This window comes from Bubalus kerabau, chromosome 9 (genome assembly GCF_029407905.1).
Source record: "Bubalus kerabau isolate K-KA32 ecotype Philippines breed swamp buffalo chromosome 9, PCC_UOA_SB_1v2, whole genome shotgun sequence".
NCBI lineage: Eukaryota > Metazoa > Chordata > Mammalia > Artiodactyla > Bovidae > Bubalus > Bubalus kerabau.
The window spans coordinates 33,157,912-33,185,072 of NC_073632.1; the positions used below are offsets into that span (position 1 = coordinate 33,157,912).

Consider the following 27,161-nt stretch of genomic DNA (forward strand, 5'->3'; position numbering starts at 1 on the left):
AAAAAAACTTGGATAATTTACCTCAAATTCCTTCACCTTTTCCATTGTTATCAAGCGCCTTGATGTGTGACTGGAAAGCTTCTGCTCGCAGTTGCTGATGAGTTTCAAGCAGGGGTGCCAGGGTACCATCTCCTCAGTGTATCTGAAGAAAGAAGAACTGACGGTTATGAACACTCACAGGTGCATCCCGCACAGGATCATCAAGGGGGCTGATCCAGTGTGGAATGGGACCTCCTCCCCCTACAGGCTGCACCATTTTATTTCACATATGCTAACTGTCCACATAATCCATAAACCATCTGCTTTTTAACAAGTAGCAGTTTAATTTTTTTACCTATATAATGTGAGAGAATACCGATACGTTTTATTGAAGAATGCCAAGCATTTAAACCACAAAAATACAAAATGACAATTCGACCCTAAAGGATCCCGAAAGAGCACAAAAAGACAAATACAGACCACAACAACTCTCTGACATTCTTGACGGACTGATTCAGCTAGGGATTTTTATAAATTCCCCAAGTATAAAGTCCACTACACTATATGTTTTCCCCTTTAAAATGAAATGTCACTGAAAAATTTTAATGACATCTTGAGACCTCTAATAACTTTGTTATGTAAAGATAATTGAGACAAACTACCGCTAGAACACTACAAAGGACATCAATCCTCTGCCATGAAATAAAACCAGAGTCAGGATGAAGAGCAGTGGTACCCGCTGCTGTGCAGCCCATGTAGTGTACTCGGTGAATGAAGATGATGACACCAAGAAAGCACAGCAGTCCAGCTGCAGGAGTTCAGAACCTGACATCTGATAGGCTTTTGGCATTGATCTTGGTAGAAGCAGGTAACAAATGTGAGGGAAGTAGTTATGGAGCAGAATTCAGAAGAACAGTAGAAGAGAGGGCTCCCAGTTTTTGTTTTCTTTTTTCTTTGCAAATCTTCATACCTTTCTAGATACATAGTTTCTGCAAACATTTCTTATATGGGAAATTTTAAAGCTCTGATCCAAGGTGGGAAAGGAGCTGATCAGCACTTCCTGTAAAGGACCACCCACCATCTTGGTTAGCCCACTGTAATACATCAACACTGTCTCCCCCACCCCTCTAACTGACTTATCTAGGTCCCTGTGACCTTCAACAAGCTCTCCCTCACTACCTTGACCACTTGCTCAGAACCTTCACCACCCACTTACCAAACGACATTCATAATGCACCTCACTTCATTATCAGTGGAAGGAATTCTCTTGAAGTCATTCTCTGACTCCTTCCTCAGGGCTTTCCAACAAGTAATGACCATTTTGGATTTCATTTCACCCCACAATTCTCTAATGCTAACTACACAATCAAAAATGTGCTCTTATAACATCAGCTGACGTCAAATTTGGAGACTTCATATAAAGCATTTATGATATGAAAGAATACATTCTATATCATAGTTGACAGACTAAAATAATGATAACAGAAAGAAAATACAGTTCTGACCTTAGGCTCACAAGCAGCAGGATTTCTAGATGTCTGAAACTGTCAAATTTAGTAATGTACCCTTTTTTAAAGAAAAGAATCTTATTTTCCGGCAAAGTAATAAGGTATTATTGTTAAAATGCTACTTAAATGTATACAAATATAAATTCCTCATGCTTATATAATCTGTATAATTATAAAACCCAAGAGAAATCTAGAAATCAAAGGACAAAACCAATACAATTATTTATGACATGAATAATATTAAACTGGTAAAACTAAGTCATTGGCATTTGGCTTAACAGCAGAAAAACATATTTACATGTTCTAGATTATTTTTTGACTTGATCTTTGAGTTTGAGCATGAAAGGACATCATTTAGGTTATCATTATCATTAACAAACTTGTTTTTAACTTACTACTCTTGAATGAGCCAATCAATTTAATCGTGTACTTCCAAAATATACTAAAAAAATTAAAAAACAGCATTTAAAATCATCTACTATATATTTATTAATATATTTCATACCAATGGATTGTTTGCCATCTCTTAAGTAGGAGCTATAAATCTGTACTATACCCAGATGATGATGATGGAATGGTATCTTATCTTAATTCTGTTTTTATTACCATCCGCCTATGATATAAGCAACTATTTAAAAATCTAAATAGTTAATAGTCAGCTAGAATAGGTAAATCCACAGAGATAGATAAGTGATTGGCAGGGAAAACAGCAAGAGACATTGTTTGCGTGAATGGGGTTTATTTAGGGAATGATAAAAACGTTGTGGAGTTAGACCTGCAGAATCCCATGGACGGAGGAGCCTGGTAGGCTGCAGTCCATGGGGTTGTGAAAAGTCAGACACGAACTGAGCAACTTCACTTTCACTTTTCACTTTCATGCATTGGAGAAGGAAATGGCAACCCACTCCAGTGTTCTTGCCTGGAGAATCCCAGGGATGGGGGAGCCTGGTGGGCTGCAGTCCATGGGGTTGCTAAGAGTCGGACAAGACTGAGCGACTTCACTTTCACTTTTCACTTTCATGCATTGGAGAAGGAAATGGCAACCCACTCCAGTGTTCTTGCCTGGAGAATCCCAGGGATGGCAGAGCCTGGTGGGCTGCCGTCTATGGGGTCGTGCAGAGTCGGACATGACTGAAGTGACTTAGCAGCATGGTTAAATAACCTTGTGGCAAGGCTAAAAACTGTGGGGTTGCACACTTAAAAACTGTGATTTTTCTGGACTTCCTTGGCTATCCAGTGGTTAAGACTTTGCTTCCCAATGTTAGGGGCTGTGGGTTTGATCTCTGGTTAGGGGAACTCTGATTCCACATGCCTCGTGGCCAAAAAAACCAAAATATGAAACAGAAACAATATTATAACAAATTCAATCTTATTTAAAGATAAAATTACGGTTTTCATGGTATACAAATTAAATTTCAACTTTTTTTAAAAAATGGGGAAAAGACCCTATATTAATACATAGCTTTTCCATCAATCAGTTCTTTTTTTTTTTTTCACATTTTATTTTTTTTTAAAGGAATTTTATTTTATTTTTAAACTTTATAATATTGTATTAGTTTTGCCAAACATCGAAATGAATCTGCCACAGGTATACCTGTGCTCCCCGTCCTGAACCCTCCTCCCTCCTCCCTCCCCATACCCTCCCTCTGGGTCATCCCAGTGCACCAGCCCCAAGCATCCAGTATCGTGCATTGAACCTGGACTGGCGACTCGTTTCATACATGATATCATATGTGTTTCAATGCAATTCTCCCGAATCTCCCCACCCTCTCCCTCTCCCACAGAGTCCATAAGACTGATCTATACATCAGTGTCTCTTTTGCTGTCTCGTACACAGGGTTATTGTTACCATCTTTCTACATTCCATATATATGCGTTAGTATACTGTATTGGTGTTTTTCTTTCTAGCTTACTTCACTCTGTATAATAGGTCCCAGTTTCATCCACCTCATTAGAACTGATTCAAATGTATTCTTTTTAATGGCTGAGTAATACTCCATTGTGTATATGTACCACTGCTTTCTTATCCATTCATCTGCTGATGGACATCTAGGTTGCTTCCATGTCCTGGCTATTACAAACAGTGCTGCGATGAACATTGGGGTACACGTGTCTCTTTCCCTTCTGGTTTCCTCAGTGTGTATGTCCAGCAGTGGGACTGCTGGATCATAAGGCAGTTCCATTTCCAGTTTTTTAAGGAATCTCCACACTGTTCTCCATAGTGGCTGTACTAGTTTGCATTCCCACCAACAGTGGAAGAGGGCTCCCTTTTCTCCACAGCCTCTCCAGCATTTATTGCTTGTAGACTTTTGGATCGCAGCCATTCTGACTGGCGTGAAATGGTACCTCATAGTGGTTTTGATTTGCATTTCTCTGATAATGAGTGATGTTGAGCATCTTTTCATGTGTTTGTTAGCCATCTGTATGTCTTCTTTGGAGAAATGTCTATTTAGTTCTTTGGCCCATTTTTTGATTGGGTCATTTATTTTTCTGGAGTTGAGCTGTAGGAGTTGCTCGTATATTTTTGAGATTAGTTGTTTGTCAGTTGCTTCATTTGCTATTATCTTCTCCCATTCTTAAGGCTGCCTTTTTACCTTGCTAATAGTTTCCTTTGTTGTGCAGAAGCTTTTAAGCTTAATTAGGTCCCATTTGTTTATTTTTGCTTTTATTTCCAATATTCTGGGAGGTGGGTCATAGAGGATCCTACTGTGATGTATGTCGGAGAGTGTTTTGCCTATGTTCTCCTCTAGGAGTTTTATAGTTTCTGGTCTTACGTTTAGATCTTTAATCCATTTTGAGTTTATTTTTGTGTATGGTGTTAGAAAGTGTTCCAGTTTCATTCTTTTACAAGTGGTTGACCAGTTTTCCCAGCACCACTTGTTAAAGAGATTGTCTTTAATCCATTGTATATTCTTGCCTCCTGTCAAAGATAAGGTGTCCACAGGTGCGTGGATTTATCTCTGGGCTTTCTATTTTGTTCCATTAATCAATATTTCTGTCTTTGTGCCAGTACCATACTGTCTTGATAACTGTGGCTTTGTAATAGAGCCTGAAGTCAGGTAGGTTGATTGCTCCAGTTCCCTTCTTCTTTCTCAAGATAGCTTTGGCTATTCGAGGTTTTTTGTATTTCCATACAAATTGTGAAATTATTTGTTCTAGCTCTGTGAAGAATACCTTTGGTAGCTTGATGGGGATTGCACTGAATCTATAAATTGCTTTGGGTAGTACACTCATTTTCACTATATTGATTCTTCCAATCCATGAACATGGTATATTTCTCCATCTATTAGCGTCCTCTTTGATTTCTTTCACCAGTGTTTTATAGTTTTCTATATATAGGTCTTTAGTTTCTTTAGGAAGATATATTCCTAAGTATTTTATTCTTTCCATTGCAAAGGTGAATGGAATGGTTTCCTTAATTTCTCTTTCTGTTTTCTCATTATTAGTGTATAGGAATGCAAGGGATTTCTGTGTGTTGATTTTATATCCTGCAACTTTACTATAATCATTGATTAGTTCTAGTAATTTTCTGGTGGAGTCTTTAGGGTTTTCTATGTAGAGGATCATGTCATCTGCAAATAGTGAGAGTTTTACTTCTTCTTCTCCAATTTGGATTCCTTTTATTTCTTTTTCTGCTCTGACTGCTGTGCCCAAAACTTCCAAAACTATGTTGAATAGTAATGGTGAAAGTGGGCACCCTTGTCTTGTTCCTGACTTTAGAGGAAATGCTTTCAATTTTTCACCATTGAGGATAAGGTTTGCTGTGGGTTTGTCATATATAGCTTTGATTATGTTGAGGTATGTTCCTTCTATTCCTGCTTTCTGGAGAGTTTTGATCATAAATGGATGTTGAATTTTGTCAAAGGCTTTCTCTGCATCTATTGAGATAATCATATGGTTTTTATTTTTCAATTTGTTAATGTGGTGTATTACATTGATTGATTTGCGGATATTGAAGAATCCTTGCATCCCTGGGATAAAGCCCACTTGGTCATGGTGTATGATCTTTTTAATGTGTTGTTGGATTCTGATTGCTAGAATTTTGTTAAGGATTTTTGCATCTATGTTCATCAGTGATATTGGCCTGTAGTTTTCTTTTTTTGTGGGATCTTTGTCAGGTTTTGGTATTAGGGTGATGGTGGCCTCACAGAATGAGGTTGGAAGTTTACTTTCCTCTGCAATTTTCTGGAAGAGTTTGCACAGGATAGGTGTTAGCTCTTCTCTAAATTTTTGGTAGAATTCAGCTGTGAAGCCGTCTGGACCTGGGCTTTTGTTTGCTGGAAGAGGAAGATTTTTGATTACAGTTTCAATTTCCGTGCTTGTGATGGGTCTGTTAAGATTTTCTATTTCTTCCTGGTCGAGTTTTGGAAAGTTGTACTTTTCTAAGAATTTGTCCATTTCTTCCACGTTGTCCATTTTATTGCCATATAATTGCTGATAGTAGTCTCTTATGATCCTTTGTATTTCTGTGTTGTCTGTTGTGATCTCTCCATTTTCATTTCTAATTTTATTGATTTGATTTTTCTCCCTTTGTTTCTTGATGAGTCTGGCTAATGGTTTAGTCATTTATCTTCCTGTGAATCTTCACGCCTCAGACTAACCATTTCCAAATGTCATTAGAGGTGTACCTCCCATTCAAGACACAGATTTTGTGCTGATTAGAGCACTTACTAAAAACAATTTAAAGAATCATTTTTTTCTGTTTCCCAGATGAAAAATGAAAAATATGTTCTGTTCACTGCTCTGAGCCACCACAAAATTCATTTTATCACGATTAAAATTTATCCCCAAATCCTACTCTGGAGTCCTTTATCAGACTTCTTCACTTTGTCATCATTTTTTCACAAGCTTAGCAGTTGGATTTCTATGAAAGGACATCTTTCACAAAGAAACACAGTTCCTAATCGTTTCATATGGGTATGTGGAACCTGGGCAAGAAGCTACAGTGACTCAACAGCTTAGCAACTCCTTTAACATCAAACACACAAGTTGAATGTATGGCCTGACCAAATGAATGTTACACAGATCTTCATGTTCATTTGCAAATAGTTGAAATTGTGAATAAACTCACATATACCAAGAGTCAACAGTAACTTTATGTGGTTAAGTTTCTATGAGTAATAAGAGTAAACTACTAGAACAGCACAGATGCTAGACTGATACATTCTGCTGAGAAGGGCTGGGAGTGTCAGAGGTCGTGACAATTAAGCCTGACCTTAGATTACCAGAATTTTACAGCTGAAGAAAGAAGAAAGAGTATATCAAGCAAAGGGGACAAAATAAAAAGGTAAAAGGATATAAAGAGTACAGAGTGTCTTGATGCAGGCCTCAAACCCAATATACTACAGCAGGAAGAATCTGATCTAGAGGAAGCAGAATTTGTTGAGCAGTAGTTTCTTCATCACAATTTAAATTGTTAAACAGTGAAAAAAATCCTTTTTCAATCATCAGTTTTGATAATTCTTCACAAATAACTAAGCTGTGATGTTTTTATTATGCCTTACAACTTTCAAAATGTCCTGGGTTTAATGAATAATACCTTAACTTGATTATAATGTGCAATTCTTATTTTTAAACTTCAATCATATTAACAGGATTTGGTTGAGTAAATGAATTCAACAGCAGGACTAAAAGCCAACATTACTATACCAAAAATACAGAAGTTTTCCAATTAAGCTGTGTCAAGGCACAGTTTTAAAATGAACTCTATTCCCAGTCTAATAAGAAGCTATATCCACAATACAACATAACCAAACTAATTCTACATTGTTTAATTCAAAAGCAAGAACAATATTTCAAACTTTCGCAGATGACTTTAGTTTTAAGTTTATCTAATAGAAACAGTAAAGATTTGGGGTTATGTTTGCTACAAAGGTGAAAACAGTTCATTCCCTAATATAAACTCATGACAAATTAAGTTCATTACTAAGAGCACTTTGGGTTAAGGGGAGGAGAAGACACAATGGAAGTCTAGTAATGAACATCAGAAGAACTGAAAATAACTCTCAGACAAGTAAGTCAGGGAAGTAAATGCCACAGAGGTCTTCCTATTTGTGTCCTAGCCTGGATGAAATTTGCCCTTTGATAAAACATCTAAAGCAGAAAAAAAAAAAAAAAAAAAGGATAAAAACCTGCCTCCTTTTTCACTTCTAAAAAATCCCTTTGGTTATATGAACTTGGAAATTTCCCGTTGTCAAAAACTATCAAAAGAGATGTCACTGAAGAAACATCCTAGCCATTTTTTAAGATCTTCAGAAATAGTAAAATAGTTGAAAGTGCCTCCAATTTGACTTTTCATAACAACAATAAAAGAATTATAAAACATACTCATAGCCACATTTAATTTCAATTATAATTAAATAATAAACTACAAAATAGTGGAAAGTAAAAAAATGCCATAAAACAAGAAACACGAAAACTAACGAGGATACTTCAAAATGACAGAGCAGCTACCTCAAAGGGACTTTCATAGTTCAAATCTAGGACAATTTGAGTAACAAAGTCATGATAGAATTAAATTATAACCCAATTAATAATATTGGAATCTCTGACTCCATACCAATATAAATCAACAAATTAATGGGAGGGAAGGGGAAACTAATCCTTGCAGAATGCCAGCTTACAAATGCAGAAGGAATGATGGAATAGCAAACTCATCATTATGGTGGTTGTCAACAATAAAACGAGATATTGGTGTATCCTGGAACATACATATTGAAAAGAAAATGATAAATCACTTTCTTTATCAGAGTTCTGATATTTCTTTATCAGAAATGATAGTTTTTCCACTTGACAGAACATGACCAGATGATTAAGTTTAAGATCTCCAGGAGGGGCTGCTTCTGTGTGCCCCATAATGCAATGCACTAAGAACATAGTAACATTTTTGTGGTATTCCTACCAAGAGCATCACCAGAGTCTGGTCACGGAAGAAACATCAGATGGACCTGGTTAAGGGTCAACCTTCAGAATATAAGCCATGTACTGTACAACTCTTAAGGACACAAAAGATAAGGAAAAGACTGAGGAAGTGTTCCAGACTGGAGGAGAATGACATGATGGATCAAGGCAGTACATTTTCCTGGAGAGACTATAATCAGTAAAATCTGAAGGGGTCCAGGATCGGGCAGAAGCACTGTCAATGCTGTTTCCAGACTCTGGGGCTTGATGGGGATTTGACAAGAATGCTCTTGCTACTGAGAAATGCAATGAAATACAGAGGGGTGATAGGACATCATATCTGCAACTTCTTAAACAGTTTCAAAAAAGATTAATGACAGTGGGCATAAATGTAATGTGTGAGCAAACAAGGGTAGAGGAGGTATATGTGAACATTTGGAAAATTTGGATGAGGGAAGAAATTAGAGCTTTTTGTACTGTATTTGAAACTTTTCTATAATTTTTAAATTTATTTCAAAATAAGTTTTTAAAAAATTCAGTCCTGAAACTTGAATTAAAACAAAAACACAAGGAAGCTTGCTGCTGGAATTTAGCTTGTCTAAGGCAGAAACCACTTTTTCATAGAAATAAGCAAATATGTTCTTTTCTGAAAATATTAATAAAACCTCACCTATCACTTCATATACCAGGTACCTGAGATCTTGGCAGGATGCTGAATTAAGTGAACACAGCACAAGGAATAATGAAACCAATGAACTAGTCAGCTTTAAACTTTAGACAAGTCATTTCATTCCTTAGAATTAACTTTTCACATTTCTAAAATTAAGAAACGATTAATTTCTTAACAGAACATAAGCCCAGTGTTAAGAGGTTCAGATACAAATGTGCACAGTTTTATTAGCCAATAAACAAAATGCAAGACTAAAGTTAGTGCATGGTAGCTCCCAATGTAACATTTATAAAAAAACAAAAAAGCATAGCTTCCAACTGCTGAAAGACCATCCACCATTACAAAAACACAAACAAGATAAAACTGTTCTGAAATGCTCTTTGTATAACTATATACAGTAAATATAGAAATTAAAATAATTTTTAAGAAAGATTTCTATAGCAGATTGAATAGCCAAATCTTGAGCTTAATACTGCTTTTCAACTCTAAAGATTCTATTTGTTCAACATATCATGTCTTTCATTGTTGATGTACATAGCTCTGTTTAAAATTAATAATTACTGAATAATAAAACCCAAACCACTAATGTTGAACATAATCAGGGCTTTAACTATATGCATAGCTCTTATTTTGGTCTTAGTTTTTTAAGACAATCACAAGAGCCAACATATATTAAAGCTAACAGGCAGTAAATAGATGAATCACTGAGCTAAGTTGTTAAAAATTACCTAGGTTTGTGGCCTGGCAAAAGAGCTAATGAACAGCTGACACACAGACCCTGAGCTAAGAGTGATAAACACCAAGGCAAGCTTTTGCACTTACAGGTCAGACAGCAAATATTTTAGCCTTATGGACCACGTGTGCTTCTGACACATATTCTTTTTCGTTGCCTTTTTCCTTTCTAACAGCCCTTTAAAAAGGTAAAAACCAGCCTTAACTCAACTGCTTTACAAAAAAAAAAAAAAAAAAGGCTAAAGACTGTATCAGGCTCATACGCTGTAATTTGCCAACCCCTGATGTAAGATAAAAAGTTCAAAGCAATTCAATCAATAAGAGAAAGGGGCCTGTTTTATACAACATGTTGGTAAATAAAGGCTATTGTTCACATGTACACATTAAACACGAAGATACTCCCTCTGAATATGATTTGAGACAGGAAAAAAAGCATGTTAGATACACAAACACCATAATAAAAATGAAATTAAAAGTAAAATTATTATTATTACATACTCTGGTGTGTATACTGGTAACCAATAGACGAGCCTTCCACCTAACACAAGGGTCTCTGCTGAGAAGTTTAACAGGTCAAAAAACATATCACTCAGATGATAACTCAAGGAAACAGGAACGTGGCTTTCTGGACTAGACAAAACAAAATTTCAGAATCAGTGAAAAACTTAAAAACCAGTGAAAAACTAACACTATTAATCTCAGTTAATTAAAAAGAAGCAATAAGCTTCTTCCCAAGGTACTAATATATCATATTTAATATTCACTTACCATTTTTCTATTCCCTTTGGTATTTCCTTCTGTGAACCTGTTCTTCTTGTAGATTCTCTAATACCATATGGAGCTAGAGAGAAAGCACAGGGAATAAGGACAGTCAAAAGTCACCCCATCACCACTGCCAAGCAGATGGACACCACGTGCCTCCAGATGTGACATCCTGAGGACACAGCACCTGTGCAATATTCCAGCTGAGAATGCAAATGAGAGGGACATTCTTGTTAACACTGGGAGGGCAGGCAGGCAGGTGACTGTGTTCTTCAAAATGTCAATGTCATGAAAGACAGAGGAAGGTTGTGGAAATGCTATAAATTAAAGGAGGCCTTAAAGATATGATTACTAAAAGCAATGCCTGACATTAGACTGGATACTGTACTTCAGGGAAAAACATGCTATAAAGGAGTATTACTGGGTCAACTGACAAAACTGGATGAGAAACTACAGATTAAAGTACTGCACGGACTCACTGAAATTGATAACTGTACTCTGGCTATCTAGGGCTTCCCAGGCTCAGTGGTAAAGAATCTGCCTGCCAATGCAGGAGCACAGGTTTGATCTGTGGGTTGAGAAGGTCCTCTAGAGGAGGAAATGGCAATCTGCGCCAGTTATTCTCACTAGGATAATCCCATGGGCAGAGAAGCATGGCAGGCTGCAGCCCATGGCATTGCAAAGGGTTGGACAGGACTGAGTATGCATGCTCTCTGGCTATCTGAGAGCCTATCCCTATTCTTAGGAAATACACACTGGAGTGTAGGAAGGTAAAGGGCCAAGATGGACACAACTTACTCTCAACTGATCAGGAACAAAATTACATATTTTTATAAATACATATAGAGTGAGAGCAAGTAATACAGTAGATTATAAATAAAAAGCCATCCAATTTCCATAAGTATATTCATAGTGACATTGTAAAGTGAAACTTTACAAAGTATCCAACTCTTTGAGACCCTCATGGACTGTAGTCCATGGAGTTCTCCAGGCCAGAATACTGGAGGGGGTAGCTTTTCCCTTGTCCAGGGGATCTTCCCAACCCAGGGATCAAACCCAGGTCTCCTGCATTGTGGGTGGATTCTTAACCAGCTGAGCCATAAGGGAAGCCCAAGAATACTGGACTGAGTAGACTGTCCCTTCTCCAGTGGATCTTCCCAACCCAGAAATCAAACTGGGGTCTCCTGCATTGCAGGCGATTCTTTACCAACTGAACTATCATTGTAATGCCTTAATAATTCTTCTTTTGTTATATATGAAACCACCTAAGTTACCAAAGAACTGAAGAGGTCTGAGATGGAAGGGCTGAGATACAGCTTGCTATTATGTACAGCCAAAGACTACAGAAAAGGCAGATCTATTCTTAGACAGGATGCCTGAAAAGCCCAAGAGCTCAGGAGGCAAGCGAAAACAAGTTCCTGTGCACATTCCTGAAGCTCAGTGGGTTCACAATCCCAGTGGTTCACAGAACTCCAAATTTCTTATAACTCTAGGAAGAAGATGCCAGTTATAATGGGCATAAAAACAACAACAAACACAAAAAGTTATAGACACAGAAAATCTGAGATACCTGAAACTTTCTTTTTCAAAATCTGATCCCATAATTCCAAGTGACATTTTGGCTCTAGTTGGTATGCTAATAAACAACTACAGGTAAACAAAAAACAAATATAAAAACAAATTTATGTCTTGAAAACAAGCTGAAGAGAAAAAAGGGGTGACAAGTTAATATACATAGTTTAGAAAAACAAAACCATGAAGTTAAATTGGTGTCCTGCCCTACATTCATAATTTCTTCCTTCTCACTATGTGAAGAAGGCAGGAGTGGGGGTAATGTTAGTACAAGTTGGTTCTTTTTTGTTGTACTGATATATTTTGTACATTAAATGTAAATGACCTTAGGAACTCAATCCTACTCCTGCTGCTGCTTTTAAGTCGCTTCAGTCATGTCTGACTCTGTGCGACCCCATAGACAGCAGCCCACCAGGCTCCCCCGTCCCTGGGATTCTCCAGGCAACAACACTGAAGTGGGTTGCCATTTCCTTCTCCACTGCTTGAAAGTGAAAAGTGAAAGTGAAGTCGCTCAGTTGTGCCCGACTCTTCGTGACCCCATGGACTACAGCCCTCCAGGCTCCTCTGTCCATGGGATTTTCCAGGCAAGAGTACTGGAGTGGGGTGCCATTGCCTTCTCCAATCCTATTCCTACTTTTGTATAAAAACTTACTTACGATCAGTGATGATTGCATCAAAATATGTGCCCTTTCTCCAGCAAGGTTTAGATGCATCCGAGACCAGGACATCAAGGTAATACTTCTCTAAACCATACTGACGAAGATTTGCCCTAATGTTTTCATCCGGTCCTCTCCATTTCTGGTTTTTCCTACTAGCCTTTCCTAAAGGGAAAGAAAAACGAAGACAGAACTAACAAGCAACATTCTTAACTCTTGTCATTTAGCTAAAAGCAATATTTAGCTCATCCAAACCTAACTCAAATAGAACCTGCTTTTGTTTATAAAAGTTTAACTTCATTTATACAAATGAACAATTATTTTTATTTTAACTTATTATAAAAACATATTCTGAACAGTAAATTGTAGTGCTGACTAATTATCCTTTCATGTAAAATGGTCTTAAAACACTCATTCAATAATTAATGCATTCAAAGCACACTAATAAAGATACAGGACTGGTTTGGCAGAAACCAACACAATACTGTAAAGCAACTATCCTTCAATTAAAAATATATAAATGACAAAAATAGATATAGGACTGAACAGAACATGGTCCTTTTCCTCTAGCAATGAAGAAATACTGATGAATGAGATAAACGGAGCAGAAATGAAGAGAGCTAATTTTGGAAATGCAGAAGCAGTGACCATAGAGAGAGAAAGGAAAAGGGAGACAAGAGATATGAAAAGTTAAAGTGGGGGCTCAAGGGAAGTTCAAAAGTTTTAGTTTAGGAGACATGAGTAGATGATGACATCGTCAATTAAGATCTGAGAAACCAAGAAGAAAAACAAGCCTAGGAAAAAAGATGAAATTCATTTGCGATACATCAATCTCGATATACCTTGAGGTATCTATAGAGGAATCAGAAAGAGATATTCAGCAGGGAGTTAGAGGCCAGAATATATATACACACTGGGGGATATCAGTAAATAAACTTAAGCTAAATGTATAAGAATGAACGATATTTTTTATTAACGTAAGTGGCAATTATGTTTGTTCCAGAATTTCTCTATTTTTATAAACTCCTCTGTATTATGATCTACTTCACAATAAAAACGAAACCTAAAAATTAAAAGATGAATGACATGACTCTGCAGAGTATGTAATGTGATAGAAGGGGCTAACAAAGATGCCTGGAGAAAAGCAACATGTAAACATAGGGCCTTCAGGAAATTGAGAAAGAGACAAAGAAATCAAAGTACCACCAGATGAAGTCACTGTCTAGGAAACCAAGGGAGGCGTTATGAAGGTCAACACTGCCAAATACTGTAGACCTGTGGCCTGAGTTTTCAGTAAGCATGGAAGCTGGAAAAGAACAGGCAGAAGACAGTTAAGAGATGAAAGAGAGGAAATAGCAAGTAAATACTAATCTTTTTAAGTAGCACTTTGGCAAACAGAAGAGGAAAACAAAGTAGTAGATAGGAGGAGGGCCTCTATAGGGTTGATAGAAAAAGTTTTGCATTTTTAAAATAGAAGAAATTTGGAAGTATTTGAGAGTATAGTAAGAGATGGGAAGCACAGGAAACAGAGGGCAAATCTAACAGCACCTTGGATAAGCTCTGAGGAAATTCTACCTCAATCAGAATTCTACTCAAGCAGACTGAGAGGTTAGCACATAACTTTTACATGTAACTCTAATAAATAAAAATTAAAATGAAGCACACAGGACAATATCCTTAAAGCAAACAGACTGTTTCTACTAAAAGCAAACAGGAATAATTCTTCTTAGCACTCTGTCTGTGCTAAAATACTGCAAACAAAGACTATCTTTTTCTAATTAGCCCATTTAGGTGAACTTTATAAAATGTTATTCATTCTCCTTATAGTACTAAATTCCTTAAAGTCAAGGTAGAAAAAAAAGCAGTTCATCAAATACAATATATCAAATTACTTCAAGAAAAGAAAGTCTAATAAATTTTCACCTATATAGTAATTTACACTGGGTGAGAAAAATAAAAAGCATGTTTTACAGGCTGATTCTAGCTACAACGATGAAACAGTAACATAAATACAATTTCAAAATCAAAGAAACTTTACATTTTTAACACTATTCAGCTATAAATAAATATTTTTAGATTGATTCAATTTCATGCAATCACACTTCATTAGCGTAGCTTCTAGATTTTAAAAGTGTTTTCCAAAACTGCCTCAAAACCAAGCTGATGCTTATTTCAAGTTACTCTCAGTCTAATGCAGAATCTTTAGAGACTGCTTTGAAGATGTTTTGGTTAATTATGAAATCAAAAACATATATGGTACTCGAGGACTAGAGTAATTAATCAAGTATACACATAACAAATGACTGCTAAACAAAAGAATGGTGATAATTTTTAAATTATTTTAAATTATAGAAACTATGTTTTACTAGGTGAATACACTAATTACAAAAGGCTTAGTTAGTCCCTCTCCTACTTCTTTCCCAGCCATAAAGTTTTACAACTTTATTGATTGCCTACTTTTTAAAAATCTAAGACCAAAAATAGCTCTGAGAGAAGGGCTTTTTGTTTTCATCTTTGGTTCCCCTGGGAGGTCATTTTGCTCACTGGATAACTTCATGAAAAGCAGATACCCAAAGAAAAGTCTTATTGTTGTAAAAATAACTAAAACTATATCACAATGCTATATTTTAACATTAAAAGCAGCTGTATAACGCCATACATAACTATTTAAGTATTTTAAAGGTACATTTGGTACAAGAGCAAAGACTCATCTGCTCATTTGTTATAGAGGAAAGACTGTAACACTGTCTAGAACCACTACTCACCCAAGCCATGAACAGTATTGTAATCTATATCTGTCCCATATACGTATGCACCAAAATGAGCAGAAGCTATCAGAAGGCCACCTGAAAAAAATCACACAATTGTGATTTGTTAACCAGAAAGTCCCAGACTCTTATTTCTTCCTCTATTTAATCTGATCCAGATTCTTACAGACTACCTGTAGGCAGACAGGTACCTGGAATGACCTGGATTGTACCCTGGAATGACCTTGGTTCTGGCCATATTTAACAGGCTTCAGGATGAAAAAACAAACTCCTAACCTGTGCTCATCACCCTGGTTAGAAAGCAAGGAATTAATATATGTCCTAGCATTACTACTTAAAAATTCCCAGCACTACTTTGGGAAAATTATCCATTTTTTTGGTGAAAATAAGGTGTTTAGACATTTTCCTTTTATTTTTGAGAAGTCTATATAAAAGCATCTTGCTCCCTTCTTACAAATAAACATATAAGGCTGCTACACAAAGAGCTGGCAATAAGTTCTGACAATTGAACTTAATTCTCACTAAAGTCAGAGTTTCAGATAACTTAAAGAGGGCATAATTAATATATAAGAGATTAATTCTTACAAAAATTAAAATATGAGGACAAGTAACAGTTACTCCTATAATCAGTGAGGTAATTATTTCATTTTAAACTGTAAATATCTATGGTAGGGCAATTATGTCCAAATAAAGCTGTTATTAAAAAAAACTGTAAATACAAATTTCTGAATAACTATTATCAGACATAAACAAAAATAGTTAATACAACAAATCTTTTTACCTAGTGCTATAAACAAAGAAAACACAAATGTCCTAATACAATCTGAGGGGACTAAGTAACTTGGTAGGTATGACCAGTTTAATATGAAAAAGAATCCTAATAGAAATTAAAAATTAATGAAACCCTTAATGAAAAATGAAATATTTTAAAACTGTTTAAGAACAAAAATTCACAAAGTTAATAGCTGTTCTTTTCAGTGAACTTCACTTTATAAATTACCCAAACTAAAAATGTTCTTAGTGACTGGGTAAATCCTAATAGCTTTACTGCAGAAAGATCTGCCAGTCAATATGAAATCAGAAATATACAGAAACATATACTTAGACAGTGCACAAACTTGGATACGGGGAAATAACTAGGGCTCTTTCCATTCTATCCTTTTGAAATGTAACCTCTAAAATTAAGATGGGTAGTGCCTCCAGAGGGTCAAGATCCATAAATCTTGTTTTGAGATTTATAGATAGATATAGATCTATATATCTATATAGATATAGATCTATAAATCTATAAATCGTGTTCCTTCCATAGTCATTTAAAACATAGTTTGGTAACATGTACTTAAAAATACTTTGCTCAATGAAAAACAACTGACTACTTCCTAGTGGAGCCACGAGTAAGAGAGATGGAAGACTAATAGCATAGCAGAAATCAAAAACTAGGTTCCCCCATACAAACTACAAAAAACATTTGTTTGAGGAGGTAAAGTAAGACCTCCTAATTCTTAGCCTATAAATGGAACAGTCAAAATTTAGGAAAGATACTGTATGTAATGACTTGAAATAATCATAAAAAAAAAAAATCACTTCATCCAAATTATGAGGCATTACTGCAATTCTGCCAATTAAGGCAGATACTCACCTAGAAGAACTAGTTGTCAAGGGGAACAGAAAAGCTTTCCTGTGCTTCCTTAAACAGAACCTTATCCATTTGGTTAGAGTGAGCTTTGAGAAGACCCAATTTAGAGTACACTGCTGAAAGGAGATGAATAATCTGTTAGACTACATCTGTTAGTTAACTTTGTACTCTTTAAAGGTTTTCAAGTTTTAAATAAAATCACTATAAGTTAGCTTCTCTGGTCACTGGGTTATCATTGTTAATCATCTCATTTTATTTCTAAATTGAAGCATTTTTGCATTTATTTATATTTCTCAGATGGAGTTTTCTTGGAAGCTTTTTGGTGGAAGAAGGGATAATAAAAAAGGAGGGGTGAAGTGTTGAGGGGGCAGATAATGCAATTCACCCGATTTCTCATTATGCTATCAAGTGTAAAAGTACCACAGTGTGATCCACACTAGTAAACCAGTGTTTTAATTTATTACTTAAACAGTAACCAGTTTAAGGTTCGGGCAATATCTTGGTAGGCAAACAGACACAATAACTGAACTTTATAATGGAGAAACTAATTTATGATTTCCATCTGTAGAGATTTAAGCAGAAAGCTATACAAAATATGAAAGTCAGAACTGGGCTTTAGTTTTGCTGAAAGAAAAAGAGGAAAAATTGTGATACTACTTTACCTATGTTACCCTAAAAGAAGAAAACAAAATACACAGAACTCTAATAAACCGGCAGCTTATGCAGGATACTGCCAGAAAACAGAAAGTCTACCAAACTATGAGACTCAGGAAAATGGGACTACAGAGTGGTGAATAAAATGGAAGCAGAAATTATTAGAAAGACCTACAGAGATCCATTATCTCTCTCCTAACTTCCTCTCCTCCTCGTCATAGTCTCTTTTCAGAGATAGGACAGTGGGTATCTCAACACCTTGCTCTATCATTCTGCAAAGATAAAATTTCACTCTTTTCCTTACACCTATGGGCCACTTGAAGGTAGAAGCAGCCAAGGAATACACAACCAGTCTCCTGGGTATATTCTCCACTAAAGGAGTTGATTCATTTGAGAAAGGAGAAAGGGAAAAGGAATCTGAGCTATGGCTGCAGAGCTATGTCACTGCACCTGCAGACACTGGCAGACACTCATGCCAATTATTTTCATTATAAACAAAGAAACAGAAATTCATAATTTTAACCCTCAATTACTTTTCCCACTGCCATAATTTGCAAATAATTGCAAATTATGAATATCTTGGAAATCAGCCAAAGAAGGAACTAGAAAATGAATTCACGGCCAAATTGTTCATCATAACAATTCAATATTGGCTGTATCTAACATCTTTCACCAAAAAGGATCTCAGTGCTTAACAAAATAATTTAAAAATGATAAACAGTACAGTTCACTGTCTACCATGCATCACACAATTTCCTAATGAATTCATATACATATATTACCTCATTTACCCTCACAATATATTACTTATTACAATTTTACAAATGATGAAATTGAGGCCCAAACAAGTTAAGAATTTTGCTCAAAGTCACATAGTAACTGGTAAGAGCAAGGATTTAAAACTCACTCTCTTTGCTGTTAAAGTGGTCTATAATCAGACAACCTCCTCTAGGATCAGCAGCAACTGAAGTAAATATTTATTAGGCTACTACTGAGATACACAAAAGTAAAAATTCATTATTAAACAGATTAAGTAAGACTACACACTCAGTTAAGAGTTGTGTACCATTCACAAGTCTTTTATCACATCACAGGTATGCCTATGACATTATAGGTATTCAACTGATGCATCCTCATCACTCCTTTAGTGATGTTCATATTAGAATAGCAGTACTTTCTAATTACTGAAAGCTGATCCAGGATATGTATCTTCTGCCTTAGAAAAATGGAGATGCAAAACTTAAAAAAAAAAAAAAAAAAAAAAAAAAAACTTACTACAATGAGAATCAATGTATTTGCTAAAACAGAAATGAAAAGTGTGCTTCTGCAGCTTATAATGTCATTCTAGACAAGACAGCAGACTGTCCAAAAGAAAAAGGTATTTAGGTAGCAAAAGATTACATCTCTCCTTTCAACTTCCCAGAAGTTCTCTAACCTACTCTATAACCTTGAGAATATCACAAGTCATAAGTAGTCTGTGGGTAAAGCATTTAGGAAACTAATAAATATCAATTTTATACTTTCAAAACAGAAAAGGGATTGCAGACACTTACATTTATAAACAAACAAACAAAAACTAAAAAGGAAAAAGGACAAAAATAACCAATAGTGTGTGAAAAACTATGACCATGGAGGAAAGCACAGGGCTGCTTATTTCTCCAATCCTTCAGAAGGTACTACCCATCAAAGAGAGAAAAGGCCCAGGCAAGAGGACAAACTGCTTAAAAACTGTTGCCTGTTCACAATTACTGGCCATTATCAGTTTTAAAGGTGGAGCCAGTGGTGAAAAATCCACCTGCCAATGCAGGAGATGTGAGTTTGACCCCTGGGTGGGGAAGATTCCCTGGAGAAGGAAATTGCAACCCACTCCAGTATTCTTGCCTGGAAAATTCCATGGACAGAGGAGCCTGGTGGGCTACAGTCCATGAGGTTGCGAAGAGTAGGACCAACTGAGCACCAGTTTTAAAACAAAAGCACTAACAGCTAAAGTCTTAAAGCTATGCTTAAACAACAAGCACAAATTATGAAATGTATTTTAGCAACGTCTTTGCAAAGATCTTCCTCCTGCAATTTTTCATTAACTGTCCTGCATAGTGCAATTAATTCTCCATTAATTGTCCTTATGTTGTTATCATTCAGTCGCCAAATCGTATTTGACTCTTTGAGACCCCATAGACTGCAACATACCAGGCTTCCCTGTTCCCTGTCCCTCACCATTTCCCGGAGTTTGCCCAAGTTCATGTCCATTGAATCGGTGATGCCATCCAACCATCTTATCCTCTGTAACTGTCCTATACAAACACTTAAATGACCAAGATATGCCCCTCACTCTAAAGAGCTGCCCTAAAGCACATTAGGGGCAGATCTCTCACATCTTCCCACACTAACGGTAGTCAACATCTTGACTGCTATGGAAGTTAGCATTTCATAACATGCCCAGCCTCATCCATGTCAAGGGAAGAAAACTTTACCCATACTAGTAACTATTTTTAATCTTTATGATCTTGCCTGTGTGTGTGTGTGTGTGTGTGTGCATATTAAACACATACATGTATGTATCTCATAAAAAATCACTCCCCAGAAAAAGGTTTTAGAAATCCAAGAACAAGATAATTAATAGAGGGTTAGCATTTGGAAAAAGACAAATTAGATTTATTCCTCACAGCACACAAAAAATAAACTCCAAATGCATCAGAGATCTAAAAGGAAAAAATCAAAACTACTGAAGAAACCATAGATGAATTCCTCTATAACTTGGATGTAGGGAAAGCTATTGCCTGGTTAAAAAAAAAAAAGTTACACACAAAATCAAAAGAAAAATGGCAAACTGAGAGAAAATATTTTATATATTTATATACATTAAAACAGGAAAAAAAGAGGGGGACTAAAATACAAAGTATTTTTAAAAATAAGGGGGGAAACCAAAATATCTACAGAAAAATAGGGAAATGACTTTAAGAAAATTCCAAAAAAGTTACACTGCTAGTCCTTAAAATAGAAAGTTATTAGACTTCACTCATAATAAGAAAAATACAAATTAAGATTACACTGAGATAACATTTTCACCCAATGGACTGGCAAATTTCAACAGCCTGATAATACACTCTGCTGGTGAGGCTGTGGGGTAACGGACTCCTATATATTGCTGGCAAGAAAGCAAAATGGCATAATGGAGAGTAACTTCGCCACATTTAACAAAATTACATAAACTCTTCAACCTAATTTCCTAATTCTAGGAATTTACCCTAGACCTGTATTTCCAACACTATAAAAGTATATATATAAAGATTATTCATTGCAAGCACTATTTATAACTGTGAATATGGGAAACTACCTATACCCAAGCTTAGGAGACTATCTGAATAAATTACAGTACATAAGAATGTGCCTGCAATGCAGGAGACTGGGTTTGACCCCTAGGTTGGGAAGATCCCCTGGAGAAGGGAACAGCTACCCAGTATTCTGGCCTGGAGAATTCTATGGACTATATAGTCCACGGGGTCAAAAAGAGTCAGGTACAACTGACTCTTTCATTTCATTTCAAACCCATGGCGTATGCTGTAAAATAGATGAAAACAATCTCTATGAACTAAAGGAAGTGATTTCTAGGAAATATTGTTAAGTGAAAAAAGGTTAGAGTGGAATTTGTAGTATATGTGAGAACTCACAAGTTCTAAACTATGCATATATGTTTAGTTATGTATACATACAGTATGTATGCATGAATATGTATATTTGCATATGCATTTATATAGATTATATACACACACACACACACACACACACGCATTTCCAAGTTGTCTGCTGAAAGGGTGTAGAAGCAAAAATACCTAGCACCTAGATCTTGGTTTCTAATATTAATACCATTCCCCACTAAAAGAAATAAGAATTTCTAAGAGACATGACTGATTCCAGGGTCTGAATGAGCCAGAAAGAGGAGGGAGGTGTTAAAAAAAAAAAAAAGACTACAGGAACATATCACAAGACAGATCCAGTATGAAAGGGCTTGCACAAGACAAATCTGGGACAATTTGAGCAATAAAATAATTAAGAAAAAAATTAATTAAGACCACTTGGGGAAAGGAGGGGAAATCCACTAACTCTTATTAACAATAGATAAATGAATACAAAGGAAAAGAAACAGCTTTTGCTTATAATAAGAAAGGTGTCCACTGGAGGGAGTGCTGAAGACAGAAAATCATCGCTTTGTAGCCAAAGTCAAGATGGGTGTAGGCAAGAACCGACAATCAGTGCTAAACCTGACAACCACAGGGTGGGGGTGATTCAGGTGTGTAGAACAGAATGTTTTCAAGACCTTGGTGTGCCACCATACAGACTGCCTATTAACTGCATGGAAAAAAAATAGCAATCACACAGTGGGGGGAAGAAAAAATCAAACGTCATCTTAATCAGTTGATCAAAATTTACATTACCAATGGGGAGAGATGGGTACTATGTGGATGCCCTAAGAAGGACACAAAATCATTGATGCAGTGGTCCAGCCAGGAAAGTAAGACCCCTTAATCTAACCATAAGGAAACATCAAATTAGCCAAAATAAGGAATATTCTGGATAAAAAATAAAGAGAAGAGGGATAATATTCCAAGTTTCCTAAAAGAAAAAGACAGACTTTGGATATATTTCATATCAAGGGATCAAAGAAATGCTGACAACAAAATACAACACCTGATGCTAGAATGAAAAAGAAAAAAGATGGTATAAAAGACATTCGTGAGTCAACCAACAACAATGGAATACCAACACTAAAGTATGGAATACCAACACTAAAGTACTATCTGAATAGTACGTTTACTAACAGTGAAAACTATACTGTGGTGATGTAAGAGAATATACTTATCATCAAGAAAGATATATTAAAGTGTTTGAGAGGTAAAGGGATATAATGGATGCAACTTACTTTCAAATGGTACAGAAAGAAAAATACTGTGTATATAAAACATAATGAGAAAGTGATAAAGCAAATAATGCCAAATTTTAACAACAGTCCACTCTGGGTCAGGGATATGTAGGATTTCTTTCTCTTATTTTTATAATTGTAACATTTCCATAAGTTTTATTTCCTGTCAAGTTCAAAAAGTTGGGGAGGCACTTAGGATGATTACGATACGAAAAAAAGGAATGAGTAATATGTCAGGGGTAGGATATACAGAGACAATGGAGGAATGGAGCAGAGAGACGCACCAAGATTGATTTAACAACTCAGGAAATTATTCCACCATTTAGAAATCTCTTGACCTTGATTCTATTTGCTCCTAATGTGCTGTATTCCTCACGTTAGTTTATGGTACAGTAGCTGGCTGTGGCACCCCACTCCAGCACTCTTGCCTGGAAAATCCCATGGATGGAGGACCCTGGTAGGCTGCAGTCCATGGGGTCACTAAGAGTTGGACATGACTGAGCGACTTTACTTTCACTTTTCACTCTCATGCATTGGAGAAGGAAATGGCAACCCACTCCAGTGTTCTTGCCTGGAGAATCCCAGGGACAGGAGCCTGGTGGGCTGCCGTCTATGGGGTCCCACAGAGTTGGTCACGACTGAAGCGACTTAGCAGCAGCAGCTGGCTGGCAGATCCTAATGCTGAGAGAGGCAGTGCTATGACAGTAACAGGCACTGAGCCCTGGAGTTAGTCTGCTTGAGTGTGAAACCCATGAGACGTCTACCATGTATAAGTTTGGGCAAGTCACTTAATCTCTGTGCCATAATCTCAGGAAGATTTTGTAGGGTATCTCAATCTCAGTAGCTGTAGAGTGTTAAATCAGACAGTAACCTTGGAGTGCACAGCTAGTACGTGACATGTTTTCTATTCAACAAATGGGAGCTCCTGCATCATCACTGCTTACGGAGTTTCAGAGGAGTTTCTGACAGGGAAAGACCACTACAGTGAGAAATTCCAACTGCACATAATTTATTCTTACAGTCTGAACACAGTGAATTTAGTCAGGCGAACCTAATTGTGAATACTCCATATGCATAGGCAAGATGGAAGAAAAATGGGTTGAAGCAGGAAAATGTCTTCAGACTCAGGTGAAATAACCCTGGGTTTTCACACAAAGTTAACTACGAGGACATCCAATCAAGGGCGTACAAAACCCAGGTAACGGCCTCAGCAGTCATGCTCTAGGCCACTGATCCTTAGTCACTTTTCTTATTTTCAAACTTCACACATGAACCTACACAACCCAAAGATAAGGCACATTAATCATTTTTTATGTAAGTATATAACTGCCAATTTTAAAAGATGAATACTTTTTAAAATTGTGTCACTCAAGTCTTTCTTCCTCAAGTGTTTTCCCGTTTTTTTAATTCAAGTACAGTAAGAAATTTCCTATATAAAGAAACTGTAAAGCTTTACAACATTTCTATAATGAATGGTATGCTCCCCTCAGTCGTTACTTATGGGAAAAAACCCCACAAAATTCTAAAAAATATAATAAAAATAAAAACAGAGCCCACAAAATTTCTTTCAGCATTATCTCTGGAAGTAGCAAAAATGTCAAATACTATTATACAAATATGTGGTTGTCTCTTATTTAGTGATAAATAAAAAATTATTCTACTTAATCTTTTAGCAAAAATAATACTATGACCTTGACTAATATAAACAAGTAACATTTCTACATTAGTTTAAAACAATTAAATAAAAATACCTGTTCCAACAAATGGATCAAATACAATATCATTTTTTTTCACTTTTCCATGGTTGGCCATGATGAATGATAAACCAGCATCCATGCTTGTATTTCCAATAAAGTGTCTCTTTTTGACACTGTATGACTCAATAAGCTCTCTCTGCCCATCTGCAATCTAGATCAGAGATATTTTTCAATAAGTATAAATCTACAAAACGGATTTAAAATAATTATTCACATTAAATCCACAGTATCTTGATGACAATAACTTCTTTCCACTTAATCACTGCTTTATATAAAAATGTGACTGAGGCAGTTACGGACATACACTTTTTATTTCTTAGTGTGTTCCCATGTACTTCTGCTTTTCAAAGCAAATATGAATTGAATTTGAATGCAACTATTCCAGGAGCTGGTAGGGAGCTCTAGTCACCTCTTTTATTCTCCTAAATAGCAATATCTTGTGGCATAAGCCACAGATTCCACTTGCCCACTCAGTGCCTCAGGGAAGTGGGCAGAACTGCTCTGCAGTAATTTCCTTTAAGAATGGAAACCTCAATCACAGAGCTTCACAAATGAGGTTCCTGCTGTCACAGCACTCTGCCTTTTCTCTGCTTTTATTTAAAAAGCAGTTCACGCTTTCCAGCAAGTTTTGGGTTAAGGTTTCCAGGTACGCAACCTCCTACCTAGGCCCCACACCTTATAACACCTTATAATAATCCTCTTGCATTTCATCAGAATCTCGGGGGGGTGGGGGGGGGACACACAACCACATATTTTCCACTGATTTTACTTCACAAAGTAGTTCTGACTCTTCGGCTCCTTTCAAGTTTTACATATAAAGAGTCCAATTCAAAGGACTAACATTTAGGTTTTAAAGAAAACTAAAATAGGTAAAAAGAACACTTGCTTACCCATCTACCAAAATAAATATTATGTGGATTTTCAGGGATGTGGTTTGGGTCCAAACCATAATCCTCCAAAATAGAGAATACATGTTGTGGCTTCTTTAAATTTACTTTCCCTTCAAATGGCAGAAATTCAAGTGCCTAAAAAATAAAAGTAACTCTAAATAATATAAATATCTAAAAGGAAAAATAGTGCTTATATAATAATTCCTATATTGTAAGTTTGGTTATCAGCTATTAAATAAGACAAAACATGAAAAGTGCTTAGCATACAATGTGGTACAAAAGTACTCAGTAGACACTGGGGATTCTTATCCATCAACGGCGGCTATTTTACATTAATCTCATAGGTCCTTTTAGCTTTGCTTTTGCCTACGGGCTCAGTTGTGTCCAACTCTTTGCGACCATAGGTTTTGGTTTTTGCTAAATTCACTTACATCTATCCGTTTGACTTTTTCTTCTTGTGTCAGTGTTTTATTAAATGTGTGAATCTTTATTTTATATGTAGAATCTGAATGCAGAAATGGAACCTAAAATAAGAGCAGATAAATCCTTTAAGTTTTGTACATAGTACACATGTAGATAGTACAGTATCTACAGATCTGCTTAGATAAAGCCACATTTGCTACGTACCATCTTCTCTACAGGGTAGTTTTTAAGAGAACTGTACAGCTCCTCTGGACACTTCCCATGACCCCACAGTTCAAATATAGACCTAGGAAATAAATGATTGGCACTAACCTCAGTAAAAAAAAGTTAGTTCATACAGTAATATGTAACAGTTATTTCATTGGTTCTTTATGCTCGCTCCACCAAAACAATTACTGCCTATGTTTCTAAGCTATTAAATGAGAAATACGTATCCTGAAAACAAATATAGCTTAAGTCTAAATTACAAACACAAGTTGAACTTTACACAGAAGAATTTGTAAGTCAAGATCTTTTTCGAAGTCTTCACCATTATCATTTCATTTTTTTTTAAACTAGAACACAAATGATGCCATAAAAATCACTTCTTTTAATGAAACAGTTATAAAGTGAAGGAAATTCAATCTTTCCCAACGTCTTCTACATAAAAGGAAAAATGACTGGATAAAAATGTTACCATTAGTATCTAGCCATATTTGATAACACTTAGTAATTGTTACTTTTAAATAAAAAATTCTTATTATGAAAAAAATCTCAAGTTTATATTTATTTTAAGGAATAAAAAAATTAAGCAAAATTTTATTGCAATCAACGAAACCACTTTTAGAATCAGTTGTAATGAAACTTGATCTATATATTACAGTTTTGTGCATCTAAAATCAACTACTTTATGATTAGAAAAAATGCTGCTCTCAGGACTGCAAATATTATCCTTTGAAAATGAATTCCCCCTTTCCCTTGTACTGAATTTATTCAGGGCCTCTACAATTATACTACTCTTACTCAGCTAAGTAAGAGCTAACACTTAATATAACGCAAAGTACCAGGGACTGTTTTAAGGCCATTTAATATTAATTCAGGTATTCCTAATAGGAATCCTGAGGTAGCTATCAGTATCATCATCCATTTAACCAGTGAGGAAACTGAGGTACAAAAAGATTAAATGACTCTCTCAAGTCATACAGCAGTTTGTAAGGTAGGATTCAAACCCCAATCCATCTGACTCCAGAATCCATACATCACTTCTCTATGCAAAAAGACAAGAACTCCAGGCCATTCAGGAAAGGCACAGACAATGCCACAATTCATAATTATCCCTAATGAACTATTATACAGT

At 36.0% G+C, this 27,161-nt stretch overlaps 1 protein-coding gene across 13 annotated transcripts in view; it reads right to left on the reverse strand.

Moving 5' to 3' along the window:
- The window catches only part of TRMT11 (tRNA methyltransferase 11 homolog), a 267,208-nt gene that overhangs the window by 225,599 nt on the left and 14,448 nt on the right, over positions 1-27,161 (reverse strand). For 9 of the 13 annotated variants that reach the window (XR_008698037.1, XR_008698038.1, XR_008698040.1 and 6 more), the window contains 10 exons: positions 26,030-26,111; positions 25,834-25,926; positions 25,403-25,537; positions 24,507-24,663; positions 15,545-15,625; positions 12,776-12,944; positions 12,122-12,198; positions 10,558-10,630; positions 10,288-10,419; positions 22-142 (listed from right to left, as the gene is read on the reverse strand). Coding sequence is in view for 9 of the 13 variants with exons in the window: in XM_055534952.1 (XP_055390927.1) it covers positions 22-142; positions 10,288-10,419; positions 10,558-10,630; positions 12,122-12,198; positions 12,776-12,944; positions 15,545-15,625; positions 24,507-24,663; positions 25,403-25,537; positions 25,834-25,926; positions 26,030-26,111 (1,120 nt within the window). In the remaining 4 variants the exon portion in view is untranslated. The remainder of the gene's footprint in view (positions 1-21; positions 143-10,287; positions 10,420-10,557; positions 10,631-12,121; positions 12,199-12,775; positions 12,945-15,544; positions 15,626-24,506; positions 24,664-25,402; positions 25,538-25,833; positions 25,927-26,029; positions 26,112-27,161) is intronic. The other 4 variants (XM_055534958.1, XM_055534957.1, XM_055534955.1 and 1 more) reach the window with 3 other exon arrangements.